At 38.7% G+C, this 15,415-nt stretch overlaps 1 protein-coding gene across 1 annotated transcript in view; it reads right to left on the minus strand.

Moving 5' to 3' along the window:
* LOC111147355 (thrombospondin type 1 domain containing 7A) overlaps positions 1-15,415 on the minus strand; it is a 442,849-nt gene that overhangs the window by 54,129 nt on the left and 373,305 nt on the right. Inside the window, exons 10-11 of the mRNA XM_022503356.1 lie at positions 14,360-14,492; positions 12,981-13,084 (exon numbers count right to left, since the gene is read on the minus strand). Of these exons, the coding sequence (XP_022359064.1) occupies positions 12,981-13,084; positions 14,360-14,492 (237 nt within the window). The remainder of the gene's footprint in view (positions 1-12,980; positions 13,085-14,359; positions 14,493-15,415) is intronic.

Raw genomic sequence — 15,415 nt, forward strand, 5'->3', positions numbered from 1 at the left:
TACATTGGAAGCTTGTTGGGATGGCTGTGGAGTGGTTAATGGGGAGGGGGGACTGTCTTCAAGTCCCCCATTCAGCTCTGTCTACAAGTTCTTCACAAGCACAAATATCAACCATGAATTTAAAAATGAAAACAAAAATTTTAGCAATCTTTATTATATCATAACCGACATTTCCCCAATTACATATGAGCCCTAAAAAATGGTCAAGTAATATATATATATATATATATATATATATATGAGTTCCCCCAAGATATTGTTCTACTGGATTTTTTAAAATCATGTCATATTTTTATTGCTTATTGAACACAGTCATAAAATTGCTTTAAGGTATCACGTCTCAAAGAAAAAGAGCAAGTGATGTTTTAAAGTCCCCTTTCTCTGCAATTTTCTCCCATGGTTTTAAAAATAACTTATTCATTTCTTGAGGAAGAAGATGAAACATTTAGACCTTGGTCCTAAAAGTGTCTTCCTTGAACTAGCTTACACGGCCCCAGGCACACTGATTTACATGGCCCGTTCAGGTTTATGGCTTAGGCTGGAACTTGATCTCTTTCCTGCTCAGGATTCTATTCATCATGAAACTAAGTGAAGGAGCCTGACATTTTGATCCTAAGTTATAGTTAGGGCACCCGGGAGCCCGGGTTAGACAACACTCTCCAGATCTGTATAGTGAAACTTAACACCCAGCAGCAGGGCTGTGTGACGGGGTGTCTAAGAGGTTGTAACAGTTTTCGCAAGGGAAGACTTTCTCTGTGTAGGTGAATACAGCTTGTCACAGCTGGTGCAGGAAAAGTTACCCAATTGTGCAAAGGTAGGTCAGTATTCATCTAGTTTTGAGCTGAAGATACTCTTCATTTAAGGTGCACAACACTGAAAGGGCCAATTTGTATGAAGAGGAAACAGGGCTCCCTGAATTTTAAATATATGAAAACCGGGTAGAGTGAACAGTGGTGGCGGTTATGAAAGTTTAGTGACAGGAGACAGCAACAAGTGCCCTGAAGAGGTGCTCACCACCCAGGAGAGGCGCTGTCTGCGGCACTGTGTTTATCCTGCTGGTCTAGTCGCAGTTCTCAAAGCAGGCTGTGGACTACCATCACCTGGAGAGCTTCTGAGAGATGTCCGTCCCCTTGCCCAACTCAAACATTCTGATTTATGGGTTGAGGACAGGGTCCTGGGCATCAGCATCTTTTTAAAACTCCTTCATGATTCAAATGCACAGCAGTGGATTCAGACCACTGCTCTGGCCAGTGATGTTTTTTCACTTGCAACAGAAACACCTGGAATACTGTGAAAGTGGAAGATTCTTGGATTCACTCCAGAACTCCTGAATGAGATTTCTGTGAGTGGAGTCAGAGAATATGTGTCCCCCCCCACCCCCACCCCCACCCCCCAAGCTGCTCAGATGTTCCTTATGCACATTTAAGTTTGAGACCCATTCACTTGAGTAGTCAAGGCACCGGGAAGGGTCTGGCTGAGATCTGAGACTAAGAGTGGAAAGTGCCTTGGTACTCCACCACCCTTGGCAGTGCGCCAAGGTTGGGAAACAATGCTGAGCATGTGCAGATGAACTAAGGGAGCTCTAAAAGTGGGACTCAAGGGGACTTGCTCAGCAGTGAACCAAGGGAGCATCTACATAGCTTGGGAGGATTAACATCCTCAGTACTGGGGTGGGTGCTAATGATGTGGTTTTGCAGTCTGCTGCCATGTGGAGGCAGAGCGGATTCCTTAAACACTGTAAATTTAGTAATTTCTGATGGTTAAACACTGTAAATTTAGTAATCTCTGATGGTTTGTGAGCCGAGCTGTCCCAAGGAAGCTCGAGAGGAAGGACCGACAAAGAGGGAGATATTACATGATTTGTTTATCGGGATATGTAGGAATCTGAAGAATGATTAATTTGGAAAATAAGAGATTTGACCATATCAGAACTCTAGGCTGTGAAGAGGGTCCCACTGTTTATAATAAAAGAAAATTACAAAAATTATAAAACTAAATTTGGGTTCTTTGAAATAAGACTACTTTTATCTACTCATCCAATCTGACTCTCTGAAACAGAGAACTGAATAGAAATCTTTTGAGAAACTAAATGAAATTACCTTGGGTTCTCCATTAAAGCTCACTTTCTAAGGTTCTCTCACAAGTTTTGTTTCAGAATTGCTCTCTCATCACATTATGTGACGCCAAAAAACCAAGATAAAAGGAAACCACTAACAACACAGTTCCAGAAACAAGCTAGCTTATTTTGTGCAGATCTGTATTATTTGCATAAATGTGAAGCCCTCTTCCCTGTATGTATACCTTAAGTATTTCTTAGTGGAAAAGAAAAAAAAAATGGAAATTTCCCATATCTGTTCTCAGAAACCCACGCAGCATTCTACTGCCCTTATCTAAGATTTTAGACAGTGTACTTTGAATGAATTAGTCATGTAATATTATCTAAACATGTAACAACAGCAATATTTGCACAATATATTGAAAATTTATCATACATCTCAACTTAGAGGAAACTTAGAGGAAACATCTGACTTAGAGGAAACACAACAATTCAAGCACAGAAATGCAATCTGAAATGAACTTCCTGCTATTAGGGTGAGGAAAATATAAATGCTTGAAAAGGAAACCATCTGGTCTCTCAACTTTATAAACCCTAAATGTCACCTCTAAGATACTGAAAACAGGGTGGTTTTAACTGTAGAAAAGATGCATCAGACAAAGCATGGTTTCCTAGCACACCAGAGAGCTACATACACCCAGACAGCTGTCTCTGTATTTTCAGGTGGAGGGTGTGTGATGATTATGCAAGTTCTCCTTTGGGCAGAGGTCTTATGCACAAGATGGGCAAAACCCGTGCTGTCCATCTGCTTCATTCACCATGAAATCATCTTAGTGAGGTCAGCAAATATCAGAAGAATTATTTTAAGGCAAAATTCTTTAACTCTATGTTGATTATATCCTGTTTGTTTATAATCTTATTTTACTTACATGAGGCACAGCAATTTTTATTTCTGGGCTGCTTCCAGCAGACTCAAAGCCTGAAGGACACCCATGTGGCTGCCTTGTGGGTTATATCTGAATTAGGCAAGGCAGGCTGGGCCCATCAACATTGAGGGAATGACGGTAAGGTAAGTAAGAGAGCGAGTGTCCTGAACAAATAAATGCTCTGGACAAGGGAGCTAGAACTGTTAGATTAAAAGTGACTCAACAAGTATTCTAACTGCAATGCAGTGCAGAGACCTTTATGAACCCTGCTTTGAACAAACTAACTGTGGACATTTTTGAGAGGATGGGGGGAAATTAGACATGGTGTGAATATAGATGATATTCAAGAATTATTGTTAATTGTGTTTAGTGTTTAGTAATACTACTGGTACATTTGAAACCATAAAGTATTTATGGATGATAGACATCTTATCTGGGAGTTGCTTTAAAAGATTCCAGCAAAATCTTTGTAAGAGTCATCTTGGCAGATGACCAAGAATGGCAACCTGCTAAAGGCTGTCGAAGCCATGGAAAAGAAGACCATGCTACCAGTGCTCATTACATTAGTCTTCCTATTTCCGTGTCTCTTTGAAGCTTCCCATAAATTTAAATAAAAAAATTAATCAGTTAAATAAGTAAAGTCAATTTTAGAATGTTTTCATGAAGGTTGAATTTTGAGCTATGTTTTAAAGAGGAGCATAATCAAGGTTCCAGGAATGAAAGGGAATAGATAACATTGGTTTGAGCTAAAAGGACACAGGTATCTGTGTTATGCATATATGACTATGTAAATGGAACGTTACCGACGCAGCCCTGAAGTAAATCTAATAGAATTCCAAATGCAGTTGCTCATCTTCATTTTCTTGAAGAGGAATGAAACTCCCTTATTATTCAGGATGCACAAAAGAAGAAGGAGTTCTCTCGGTCTGCAGATTACCCTTCAGCATGCAAGACCATGTCATTTTGTTTGAATATTATCAGTGAAATAAATGACTAGATCTAAAATGTGCACATAGAAGTTCATTACAGGAAACAGAAGAAGATGAACGCCCCAATGCAGTGAAAGCTGCTGGACTGTATGTAAACAAAGAGTTCAAGGAGCTCTGAGACATTATTTATTATGCTGAGTAATATTAACACGGTTTACCTCACAGCAACAGCGTCTGGGTATGTGTTCGGCGGACTGAATGCTTGGAGGAGTGATTTTTTTCCTATGATGTTAATGAAAAAAAAATGGCAAAAGTGAGAACGAATCATGTAGAAATGAAGAAGAAAAAGCTTAATGTGAGTGAAAGCTAGTTACCAAGAGACCTGATTGTGCTTAGAAATAAGACCCAACCCATAAATAATGCAAGAGGGCCCCAGTTGTTTACTAGGCAGACGTAATGATCCTGGGCCTGCTCGGTGTGGAAGAGATTTTCACTGACAAGTTTGCCAGATGACTTTCTAATTACAACTTGTGAGTGTAGCTCTGGCAGAATGGAAAGAAATGGACTTTTCTTTTATTGATCCTAAAAGTTACCAATGATTCCCCAGTCTCATTGAGGCTGATAATATATGTGAATCTATGTGAAGGTTCTTGGATGAGGATGTACTAGGAAGTAATAATCAACCCCCAGGGGAGTAGCTCAGACGAGCGACCGGAGAAGGGCTACCTGACTGCATCATTGAGAAACCAACCTGGACACATCACAGTGTCAAGCTTATTTTATGAGCTATTTCAAAAATAGCACATTCTAATAATAATTTCATGACAGGGCCCTCTCAGAGATACAAAACAAGACCAAAAATCTCCCAATCACCTAGGATGCTCATAGTCACAGGCAATTAGAGAGAACCATTTATATTTAGAAATCATTCTGGAAATTTTTAAAAAATAGCTTTGTAACTAAAAAGGAGCATTGTAAATGTATAAAAATATTGGGTGGTAACTAATATGTATACCATCCAAAAAGTGTTTTAAAATCATGTCTCTGCAAAATCTCTTCAAAGCAAGTACCTTTGCTCTTTGAATTATGCTGAGTATAGCTCTTTCCTACCTCGTTCTTTTTCCACTTTCATTCTTTTCTTTCTCATTGCATAGTAATCTCTGAAAATCAACACATTCGTGTGAATGACAGAAGTTAACCCAGATATTCTGGGCCTAACCTTGATAATGCTTCCAAAATGCAATCTCTTAAAAAAGAACAAAATGGGCCAGAGTTTAAGTAAAGGGATGATGCCAAGAGCACCAGTAGAGATGAAGCCACGTAATTTAAGCACAAGATTTAAGCATTTTTGCTCACAAATAAATAAATAAATAAATAACTACATAAGTTAGCGTTAAATACTTTGCACATCATTTAGATTTAATTCTGGTAGAAGGGGAATTAGAACTTCCTTTTCCCCCCTAGACTTTCCTTTTGTAAACTTTTCAACCAAACCGATGATGCAGAGTGAGTACTTCTGGGACCAGGAGGGTCTCAGTCATATGAGCATGGCATTAAAGTTGGTTTTGTTTTTTTTCTTTCTTTTCTCTTTTTGCGATCTATTTGAGAATACATCTGAATTGTACTGGCTTCCACATAAAGAGACTGATGTCAGAACTTAGTGACAGGTCAACATTCTAACAGACATTCTTTGGCAGGCAAGAATACAGAGGGAATGGGGGTTAGGATAGGCAGGTTGACCCTGGGAATCATTAGCCATAGATCCATCGAATTCACAGGAAGTACACTTGGCAGGAAACAGCATGAAGACCAACAAGGAACCTGAACAAGAGCCAATCTGAAGTTATTTTGTGAAACTCAACATCTAACCTGTGATACGTTTACCTCATACTCATGGCATAAATGTGTCATAAGGTAATAAACACTGGAATAATACATCTATATTTTAAGTAGTAGTGACTGACATTGCCCCTTAGGGCAGACATAAAGAAAAAATACGTAAATTGTCGAAAACTGTCATTATCATGAGCCATGTATTTAATTTGGAATACAGCTCTCATGGCAAGTCTAGATGTAGCTATTATGGCCAGGTTTCAATGACACAGTCACTGACTCATATGCTATAAGTTAGCCTTCAAATGCCATCCAAACTGTAGACATGTGAGCAGAGAGAAAAGACAGCAGCAATTACTGTTCTATTAAAAATTTATATACAAGTGACTCAAACAGTATGAAGCAAATATGAGTGTCTATTCACCTAAAAATTAAACAGAATGTGAACGTACTTTCATGTTATTTCCATTTCTTTTATTGACAATATTACAGGAAAGATGCCTTTTTTAAAGGCTCTCTAAAATTCCCCTACGATATTTAAGAATGATTCCAGGCTTAAAGTTGGCAAATCTGTTCAAATCCTTCTTTCAAGTATCTCTCCTTTCTTTATTTTTTAAATCATTGCATGAAGTTTCTTGGACGATATCATCCTCAATATTCAAAGCCTTGCTAAAATTCTTCTTTGTGTCTAATTTCCTATCGCAACAATATTCCTTCTCTCTCTCCTCCTCTCCTGGACCCCCTTCTAGTATTCCAAACCTCCTGAGCGTGGCCCTTTGCCTCCAACTTACTCATAGGAATAACAGGCAAACTGCTCACTGCTCTGTTCCCTACATGTCCGGATTTTATTTTGTGCCTTTTTGCTTATGTCATCCTAGATTTAAATGTCATTTCCTCTGTCACTATGGCCTATCAAGTGGTTACCTCTTTTGATCTTTTCTTAATTCTTTAGTGGTTATTATGTATACTATTACTAATGTATTATTTAATATGCTTAACACATGGATCACGTATACCCATAGAATATGACCTACCGTAAGAAATAAGTGAAAATTACTTATTATATACTGTTATTCTCTCGACATTCTGGACCCACCACCATGTAGGCAAGAGGCAACATGTGGCATATATTCAACAAATACCTGTTTTACGAAAGAATGAATTGTGCTGAATGATATTCAGGAAGTTTAATCTGGCTTTTAGGGACTGGTGTTAACCTATTCTCACAGCTTTCCGAGAGAGCTAGTATCTACAAACTTACAGCATGTACAGTGGAATAGGAACTTTTTTCAAGACACTGGCCCTTTGTTATTGCTATGGATTGAACTGTGTCCCTGTAAATTCATACGTTGAGGTCCGAACCCCCAATGTGATAGCATTTGGAGATGTAGCTTTCGGGAAGTAATCGGCAGAGATGAGGTCATGAGGGTAGGGTCCTCACAAAGAGGTTAGTGCCCTTAGAAGGAGAAACCAGAGAGCTTGCTCTCTCCCTCTCTCTGCCATGTGAGGAAATAGCAGGAAAACAATCATGGGCAAGTCAGAAAGAGAGATCTTAGCTGAATCGGAATGAGCCAGCATCCGGATTTGGACTGTCTAGACTCCAGACTGTCAGACATAAATTCCTCTGTTGCCAGTCTGTAGAGTTTTGTTACAGCAGCCTAGGAAGACTGATAAAGCTATCAACATGAAGTCTTAAGCACTTATCTTACAGAGGATTTCTAATGTTTGTATAGATACACTTGATAAACTTTAGGAAACTATCCTGTTTTGTACCACAGCAGCTAATTCAATTTAGAGAAGACTGGGCAACAATTATGTGGTTTTGCGAATGCTTGATACAAAACTTCCCTTCACCATTATTTTACTTTTCCTTCAAAATCTAATGGGATTGGATCGTAAATAAACATGTTCAAAGGTTCAGAGCATATCAATTTTCTTTTAAAGCTCTTTATGTTCTGATGTAAGAGTTCTGAGAGCATTTTCACATAGTTCTGAAATATAGAGAACGTAGCCTTGGTCAAAACTCCATTTCCTTGATTGGGACAGAATATTCCTATATTCTTCTATCCATGTCATTCTAACTCATTTCTGAGTAAGGCTGCTTCTCACCAATTTGCTTTATAGGGAATGTCAATGCTGGGATGGGAAGCAGTTGCAGTCACTTGTTAAAGAGACTCTGGGACCATAATTGCTTCCCATATCCTCTGCAGTGTATCAACACAGACAATACTTAACAATTGGAACAATGATGCTATTAATAGTAAAAATGAAAGTCTGTCCATAATGGCCACTTTATTGTTAACAGTTTGCTAAAAGTAGGTGTAGGTGACTCGAAAAGAGGAAACTTAGGACTGCTGGCTAGTAATCTGATAAAAGGGAAATTCAGAGTTCTATTTTTCCTCGACTGTGTAAGGTTCGAGTCATTTGAGAAAATCTGAATCACAATAGGTGACCTTGTAAATGTTCTGCTGAGTGGCACATGCTATATGAGACACACACATTCTGTCCTTTCTCTGCATACTTAGTAAATGAACTCTTACTGTCCAGTTCTTGGGTATGATTTATCAGCTGCTAGACAGCAGAATTATGAGGGTCTTCTCGCTTGTCTTCCTTCCCATGTATTACCTGTTTTCGCCTTTAATGCTTTTTTAAAAAAAATTTTTTTACTAATAAAGTTTTAGGTCAAAATTTTATTTCTCACCCCCCCCCAAAAAAACAGCGCTGCAATTTCATCCTAACAAGTGTATATTTTACTGCTGTGACAGTGTTTAAAATCCACTGCTCTTATAACTAAAATAGTTACTTTAATGTTGAATCGAATGGAAAAACTTCTTCCCAAGTGACCAGATGAACTTCAGAGGTTCTCTGATCCTACCAAGTAATGACTACTCAGTATTATTAGAAGTTGTGATTCTATCATTGATTACCTGGCTTCAGAGTTTAGACTGGGGGTCAGCAAACTTTTTGTGTAAAGGACTAGATAGTAAATATTTTTGATTCTGTGGGTCATATGGTTTCTGTCACAACCTGCTCAACTTTGTCTCCTTCTCATGGAAGCAGCCATAGGCCATAGGTAAAGAAAAGGGTGCACCTGTGTTCCAACCAACTTTTAGATGCAAAAACAAAAACAAACAAAAATACCCAAGCTGTGGGTGAGATTAGGTGCATAGGCCACTGTTTGCTGACAGCTGGTCTAGAACAAGAGTTTGATAAAAGCCATGTGATCAACATTTTCATCTTTAGAATCACAGAGTGGTAAAGTTAGCAATCTCATATTTTAGTTCATATGATGTCATTTACAACCCAAGCAAGAGAATAGTAATTTAAAGCTAATACCATTAAAGTTCTTTAGGTTAAAAAAAAAAAAAAAAAAAGCTTAAAGACTACACACATGCAAACAGGCTAGTGGAAAAAGAAACCTATTAATGGGAACATACAGTAAGAATTTCTCCTCCTACGTACAATATGTCATAGAGATCTTAGCTTCTCCCTTGGCTTCATCAAATCCTTTTACGGAAATGCTGCCCACATTTCTATCTGCTGTCCTAAGCCATCTCTAGAGTGACATTTCTCTATTTCAACACATACCTGGATATTTCCAGTTGGCTCCCATGCCATCATCTCTACTGCACAATATAAAAAAATATAATTTCTAAAATTAGTTCTTTCAGACCTAAGACTTTTCACCAATATTACAACTACTCTCAAGCAGAAAATGCTGGACTTAAAGGACTGTATGATCATCTTTGAGTCACTTATTTCTATCTCTGCTTCTACAGTTTGCCACTAAGTCTTCAAATTATTTTCCTCTACTGCATGTTGAAAAACCACTTCTTTTGCCCATTCCCCCTACTGAGGTTCTAGTCTCAGCCCCTATTACTTCAGCCTCATATTGCTACAGCCCCGTGCTAGCTGGCATCCGACCCACACATCTTATCTTCCTAGCTTATTCTGCACATGCTGACAGATAAAACAGTGCTTTCTTCAGGTCCTTGCTCCTACCACTTATTGAACAAGGCTGAAAATACTGATCCTGACATGTATATTCTTCTACAAAATCACCTCAGGCTCTAGCTCACATCTCTGGAGCTTGAACCTACCCAATTTCCCGTGAACACTTTTAATGTTTTTGTTTTTCTTTCTCCAAATACTGACCTTGTATAACTGATCTTATTTTCTCTCCTTCCTACTCACTCTAATGTTACGGTACAAGTCAAGTCCCAGCCCATCCTTTAGGTCTTTCTTCAGTGCTTTGGCTTCAAGTGGTTGCTTTTGCAAAGAATCAGTTTTAGTCTTTACCTCCCACTCGTTGGGTGATGTTACCAGTGATCTCATTTCCCTAATCGAATGTAAGCTCCCTGGCTTGAACATATGCATCCTTTGCTGACATCCGTGGCTTCTACAGAGTCTTCTGAATTCAGTCACAGCTGAATGAATGACTGGAACAAGAAAGTCTGAAGTAAAAGAGAGGACGGGGGTAGCTTCTCTATAATCTTTGCTGATTGATCCTAATCCTTACCATATAATAATTTTAATCATCATCAAAAAAAAAAAACCCAGCACAAGTTGGCATTTTAATCTCTGATCAGATAAGAACAAAGATGAAAATAGCAAGAATCTGACAGGTCAATCACACAGAGTTCTGAAAACAGCTAGGACCATCAAAGGAAGAAAATTCTGTCTTTTTGCCACTAGCAAAAGATATCTCTATCCTCTTAATTCTCCTTATTTCATGTTTCTGTAGGAATACAGGCTCTAAGAAAAAGCATCTTTAATCTCCCAAGGCAACAAAGAAGAAGGTTATCTTCATATGGAAGTTGAAGGGGTTCTTCTGATTGTATTTATGCAGAAATTATTTGTTAAAATGCAACTTTCTCTTCCCAGATATTCTGAGACTAGAGGAAACTGACAAGGTAGAGTTAAATACGCCAAGATGAGAAAACATTATTTAAGTACAGGCTGAGGAAGTGGCACCAGTAACAGAAAACTACGAATGGACCAGTGAGAAAGGCAGGAGAAAGTAGCCTTGAAGAAGCAAGAGGAAGCTCCCCTTTTCGTGCTGGGAGTGGGTCACAGTATTAGATACTATGAAGCAGACACCCAGGAGGAGGGATGAACAGAGGTTTTCAGATTTGGAAATGAGATGGTTGCCAGTAATCACAGAAAGAACCGTTTTTATGCAGATTATGTGTTGAAAACCAAAACACCTGTGTTAATGTTGCTTTTATGCCTACTATGACCTTTGTGCACATTCCCTGGGGCCATGATCTAACAGGAAAGGGGAAGGAATTAATGCTGAAGAAAGACTTAATATGTACAAAGCACTGTGGGGATCATTAGGTTCTCAGCCTCGGAGGGAGGAAATGAATGAACCACAGTTGCACAGTGGTTAAGGAATAATTTGGAACTGAAGTTCTTTTCACGCTTGTGCTGCTGTTACCATATCTCAGGTTTCCTCCCATGCGATTTTATAAAAATACGGCTTTCATCTGTTTTACCCAAATTTCATTTCACACTTTGATCCCTGGGCATTATCTGCGCATAGATTGTAGAATACGAAAATTGGAAAAATCCTGCAAGATCATTTGGTCCAACCCTCTTTTCATCTCTCATTTAAATTAACTGAGACCCAGGAAGGAGGAGGGATGAGCAAGCCTCACCCTGTGTTAGTGAAAAAACTAGACTAAAACTCATGTTTCCTGATTCCCAAACTCAAGCCTGTTTCGTTATAAACTCTGTGTAGGGCTGGATTTGTATGCAACCTTTTGCTTGACTCAGGAGGAATGAGGAAGGTGAACAAGAAGCTCTTTTAGCACTCAATTTCTTTCTTTTTTTTTTAAGTTTTTATTTATTCATTTGACAGACAGAGATCACAAGTAGGCAGAGAGGCAGGCAGAGAGAGAGGAAGGGAAGCAGGCTCCCGACTGAGCAGAGAGCCTGACACGGGGCTCCATCCCAGGACCCTGAGATCATGACCTGAGCCGAAGGCAGAGGCTTTAACCCACTGAGCCACCCAGGCGCCCCAGCACTCAATTTCTTGATGAATGGTTTGCAATGGGGAGAATGACTTTCAGTTCTAAATACCTAAGTCTCTCTAACAGTAACAGGAGATAATTATGTTCTCGCCATAGCTGATGGTGGAGGACAACTAAGGAAAATTAAGTATATGAAATAAAATTCTAAACATCGCTAGATTGTTAATATTCTTTATAAACTAAATTTTAGGTTTTAAATAAAGATTTCTAAAAAGATGATGATAAAAACAGAAGATGTTTACCAAAAAGAAGCTATTTTTCTCAAGTTAGAAAAGCAACTTTTTCACTGTCAAGGATCAAAATCAACAAAAACTGGAATTCTGTGATCAGACTTTTGCATCATCACCACATACATAACTACAAATGAGGGGGCAAAACAGGTTTTTATGTATTAAATTAAATACATAGCTACATTTTAAGAATATAGCAGGAACTACATGCTCAAATTCAACGTAAGTAAAAACAATCATGTTCTCTAAAGGCTGAAGTTGCTACAAGTATAAACAACATGTTCCAAAGCATGGAATGTATCATCCACAATACCTAGTAAATAACCACACTACCCAGTAAATGTTGGAAACATTTCCGTCACTCATTTCTGCAAGATTCCATGTTATCTAGTAGTGCAGACAGATTGCAGTCCACATATGGCAGTAAATTTGAGTAAATAAAACTGCCATTTAAAAATCAGTACTGAATATGAACAGGAATGGGCATAGCCATGGCAACATTAGGAATGTCGTTGCTGAGCATTTCTGGAAAGTTAACCAACCAGAGTACGCCGTATGCATACACATATAGAGTTCCTATGGGCAAGGACATATGGATCTCATTGAGTGTTAGGGTGACGAGCTAACTGCTCTGGAATGCCATGATACAAAAACTAAACAAAAAATCCCAAACAAGCTGCAGGGTACAGTACAGTCATAGCCTCCTTGAGAGTTTGCTCTGATTACCTTCTAAATACGAATGGAGGAAAAATTCAACCAAAGGAGTTACAGGTTCTGGTCAAAGAATGAAGGACACAGTTTAAAAGGATGTTTCATGTAGCCGTGTCAGGTGGACTGGGCAGAAGCGGACAGACGTCTACTGCTCTGGTCACCAAGCATGGCTTCAGAGCGACAGACTCCTCAAGCTAGTGGTTGAGTGAGTGATGACGGAGGAATGAAAAGTGAATCAAGTGTGGAACGGAGCTTCCCACCTCTTGCCTGGCGTCCAGGCCCGCAGCCTTCCTGCGCTCCGGGGCTGTCCTGTCGCACACTCCAGGGAACCAGCTGGCACCTGCGCCATTTGTGAGTCTTCCACCTGCAAGGAAAGAACGGAAGCCCCATAGAGAGGAAGCAAAAATGCCAGGCAAACCACAGAGAGATGGAAACATGACTTTGAACACGGTAAGTGGGAATTTATTTCCCAACGCTCAGTCCTATCTAAATGTAATTTAGATCTCCATTAAGACATTGTAAAAAGCAGCATTAAATATACAGGCAGTTTCTATGGCTGTGGAGACAAGAGTTCATCATTGTCAGCTTCTATAGAAATGAACTCTGTAGATGTATTTAGCCTTTTTTTAAAAAATTGAAGTATAGTTGATACTTGTCACATTTTTAAATCACATCTACTATGCAGATAGTGCTACAAGTGATGCATTCCATTTAAATAAGGTATGTTTATTTTATATTCGAGTTATAAAACTGTATTCAAGTCATGAACCTTTTGTATGGTATCTTTTGGGTAGCATCACAGGGATAACTCAGAAACTGCAATTAAAATACATTTTACAAAAACAAATCTCCCAAATAAGTAAGTCTGGGGCTGACAGTTGTCAGTCACTGTTCAGAGGAAACATGCATTTATACTGTTTGTCATGTCGGAATTAAATACAGAGAAAATAAGATGGCAAATATGCCATCGTATTCATCAGACTCATCTTATTTTGTGATCACACATTCTATCAATTAATGCCATAATACATCATCTGTCATCAGACTGTAACTATGTACTGCATCAAGTTTTAAGTAGGTGCTTTCTTTTAAATAGTTATGAGGAAAAATTTCCCTAATAATCATCAAGATGATGTTATATAGCTTGAATAACCTGAATTTTCCTCGGGGTGGCCACAAATGAATAGCACAGACAACTTACTAGCAACATTGAAGTAAAGATGTCATTTTGTGAACCGGAATGCCAGCATTTAGGAGGAACAGGTGCTCTTTGGAGCCAGGGGAGGAATGCTTAGGCTACTTCTCGACCAGGAAGAGAATCGCTTAGGTGTTTCATAATTATTAACCACCTCTCTGAATTTCTTATAGTTTACATCACCATAAGATACTTCCTCCAATCCCTGGAGCTAGTGACACAGTTTGGAAATTTACACAAGTATTTGCCTCCCTGGAGTTAATTCCAGTAGGGGGCAGCTCCCCTAAAGAGGCAAGCGATGGCACACACAGCCACAACCCATGCAAATTTCCACCGAGCCTGCGGGCCCGTCCTTGGCTTTCTTTTCTCATTGTGGGAAAGAAAATGGTCTTGGAGTATTTGCTCAGTGCATGGCTTACAATGGTTTTTCTTTAACCCCATTACCTGTAGCTTTGGCACACTGGAGGGGCCTCACAGACTTTCTCTTCATAGAGCGGGTCCGGGCAGTCTCTGCCTCCGTTGGCTGGCAGCTGAATGATGACCCGGTGCCGAGACTGCTTTCTGACTCCAGAGTCCCCTGGAATGAGGCAGCCATTTAACTGCTGTACCCTGCGCTGATAAAACAATGTCCAAATGCCAGCCCTTGTGAAGAAATTACCTTGCATCCAGCTACATGGGCTTTGACATCCTTGAATGAGGGGCTTCATCTAATCTCATCATCTCCTAAATTTCCAAATTCTCCAGACTCTTATATTGAGAACCCAACCAATTTATATTAAAAAATGTGAAGAACAGAGAAAACAGTTCCATAGTCAACTAGCCTTGCTAAAGTACAAAGTAATTGCTCTTTTGTATATTTCTTTCCCCTTGAGAATTATGACAGATCTAATTAATTTATTTTCCTCTACCTTATGCTTATTTTTATGCCATTTCACATAGTCCTGTTTACCACATGGGACTCATACAGTTGTAATGAATCTTTCTTAGGAGACTATATTCAATGTTTTAATGTGAAATTTTATTTCTTTGTTATTCACTTAATTTGAAATGCACACCTCATAAATTATTCTAGTCATTTATTATTCATGTTAAATAGCCTAAGATCTTCAATTCAGGTCACATTCTAAACATCAGGGCTGTAAGTAGTGAAACGAAAGTGGTTTCCTAGAGACAGAATTTTTACAGAAACATTCAGAGTAGCAATTACTGTAAGTAAATAACTCCAAATTATGTTAAAAAAAAAACCAATGGAAATAATTAAGATTTACCTTCAATGAAGATACCAACTTAACAGTATTACTCATCTAAAGATGTCCAAATATTTTCGTATTTGAAAGAGACAATGTAGACTTGCCAACTTTAATAAAAGATATTCTAATTTGAAATATATACCCTTTAAGGACAAAGGCACAATCACATGGCACGATTTTACTTACATTAGAATTCCCTAGAGAATTATTTTAATAGCGTTCTCATGATGCATTTACATTTTTTGCAAGA

This window comes from Enhydra lutris, unplaced genomic scaffold (assembly GCF_002288905.1).
Source record: "Enhydra lutris kenyoni isolate GAN:26980312 unplaced genomic scaffold, ASM228890v2 scaffoldscaffold16, whole genome shotgun sequence".
NCBI classification, from domain to species: domain Eukaryota; kingdom Metazoa; phylum Chordata; class Mammalia; order Carnivora; family Mustelidae; genus Enhydra; species Enhydra lutris.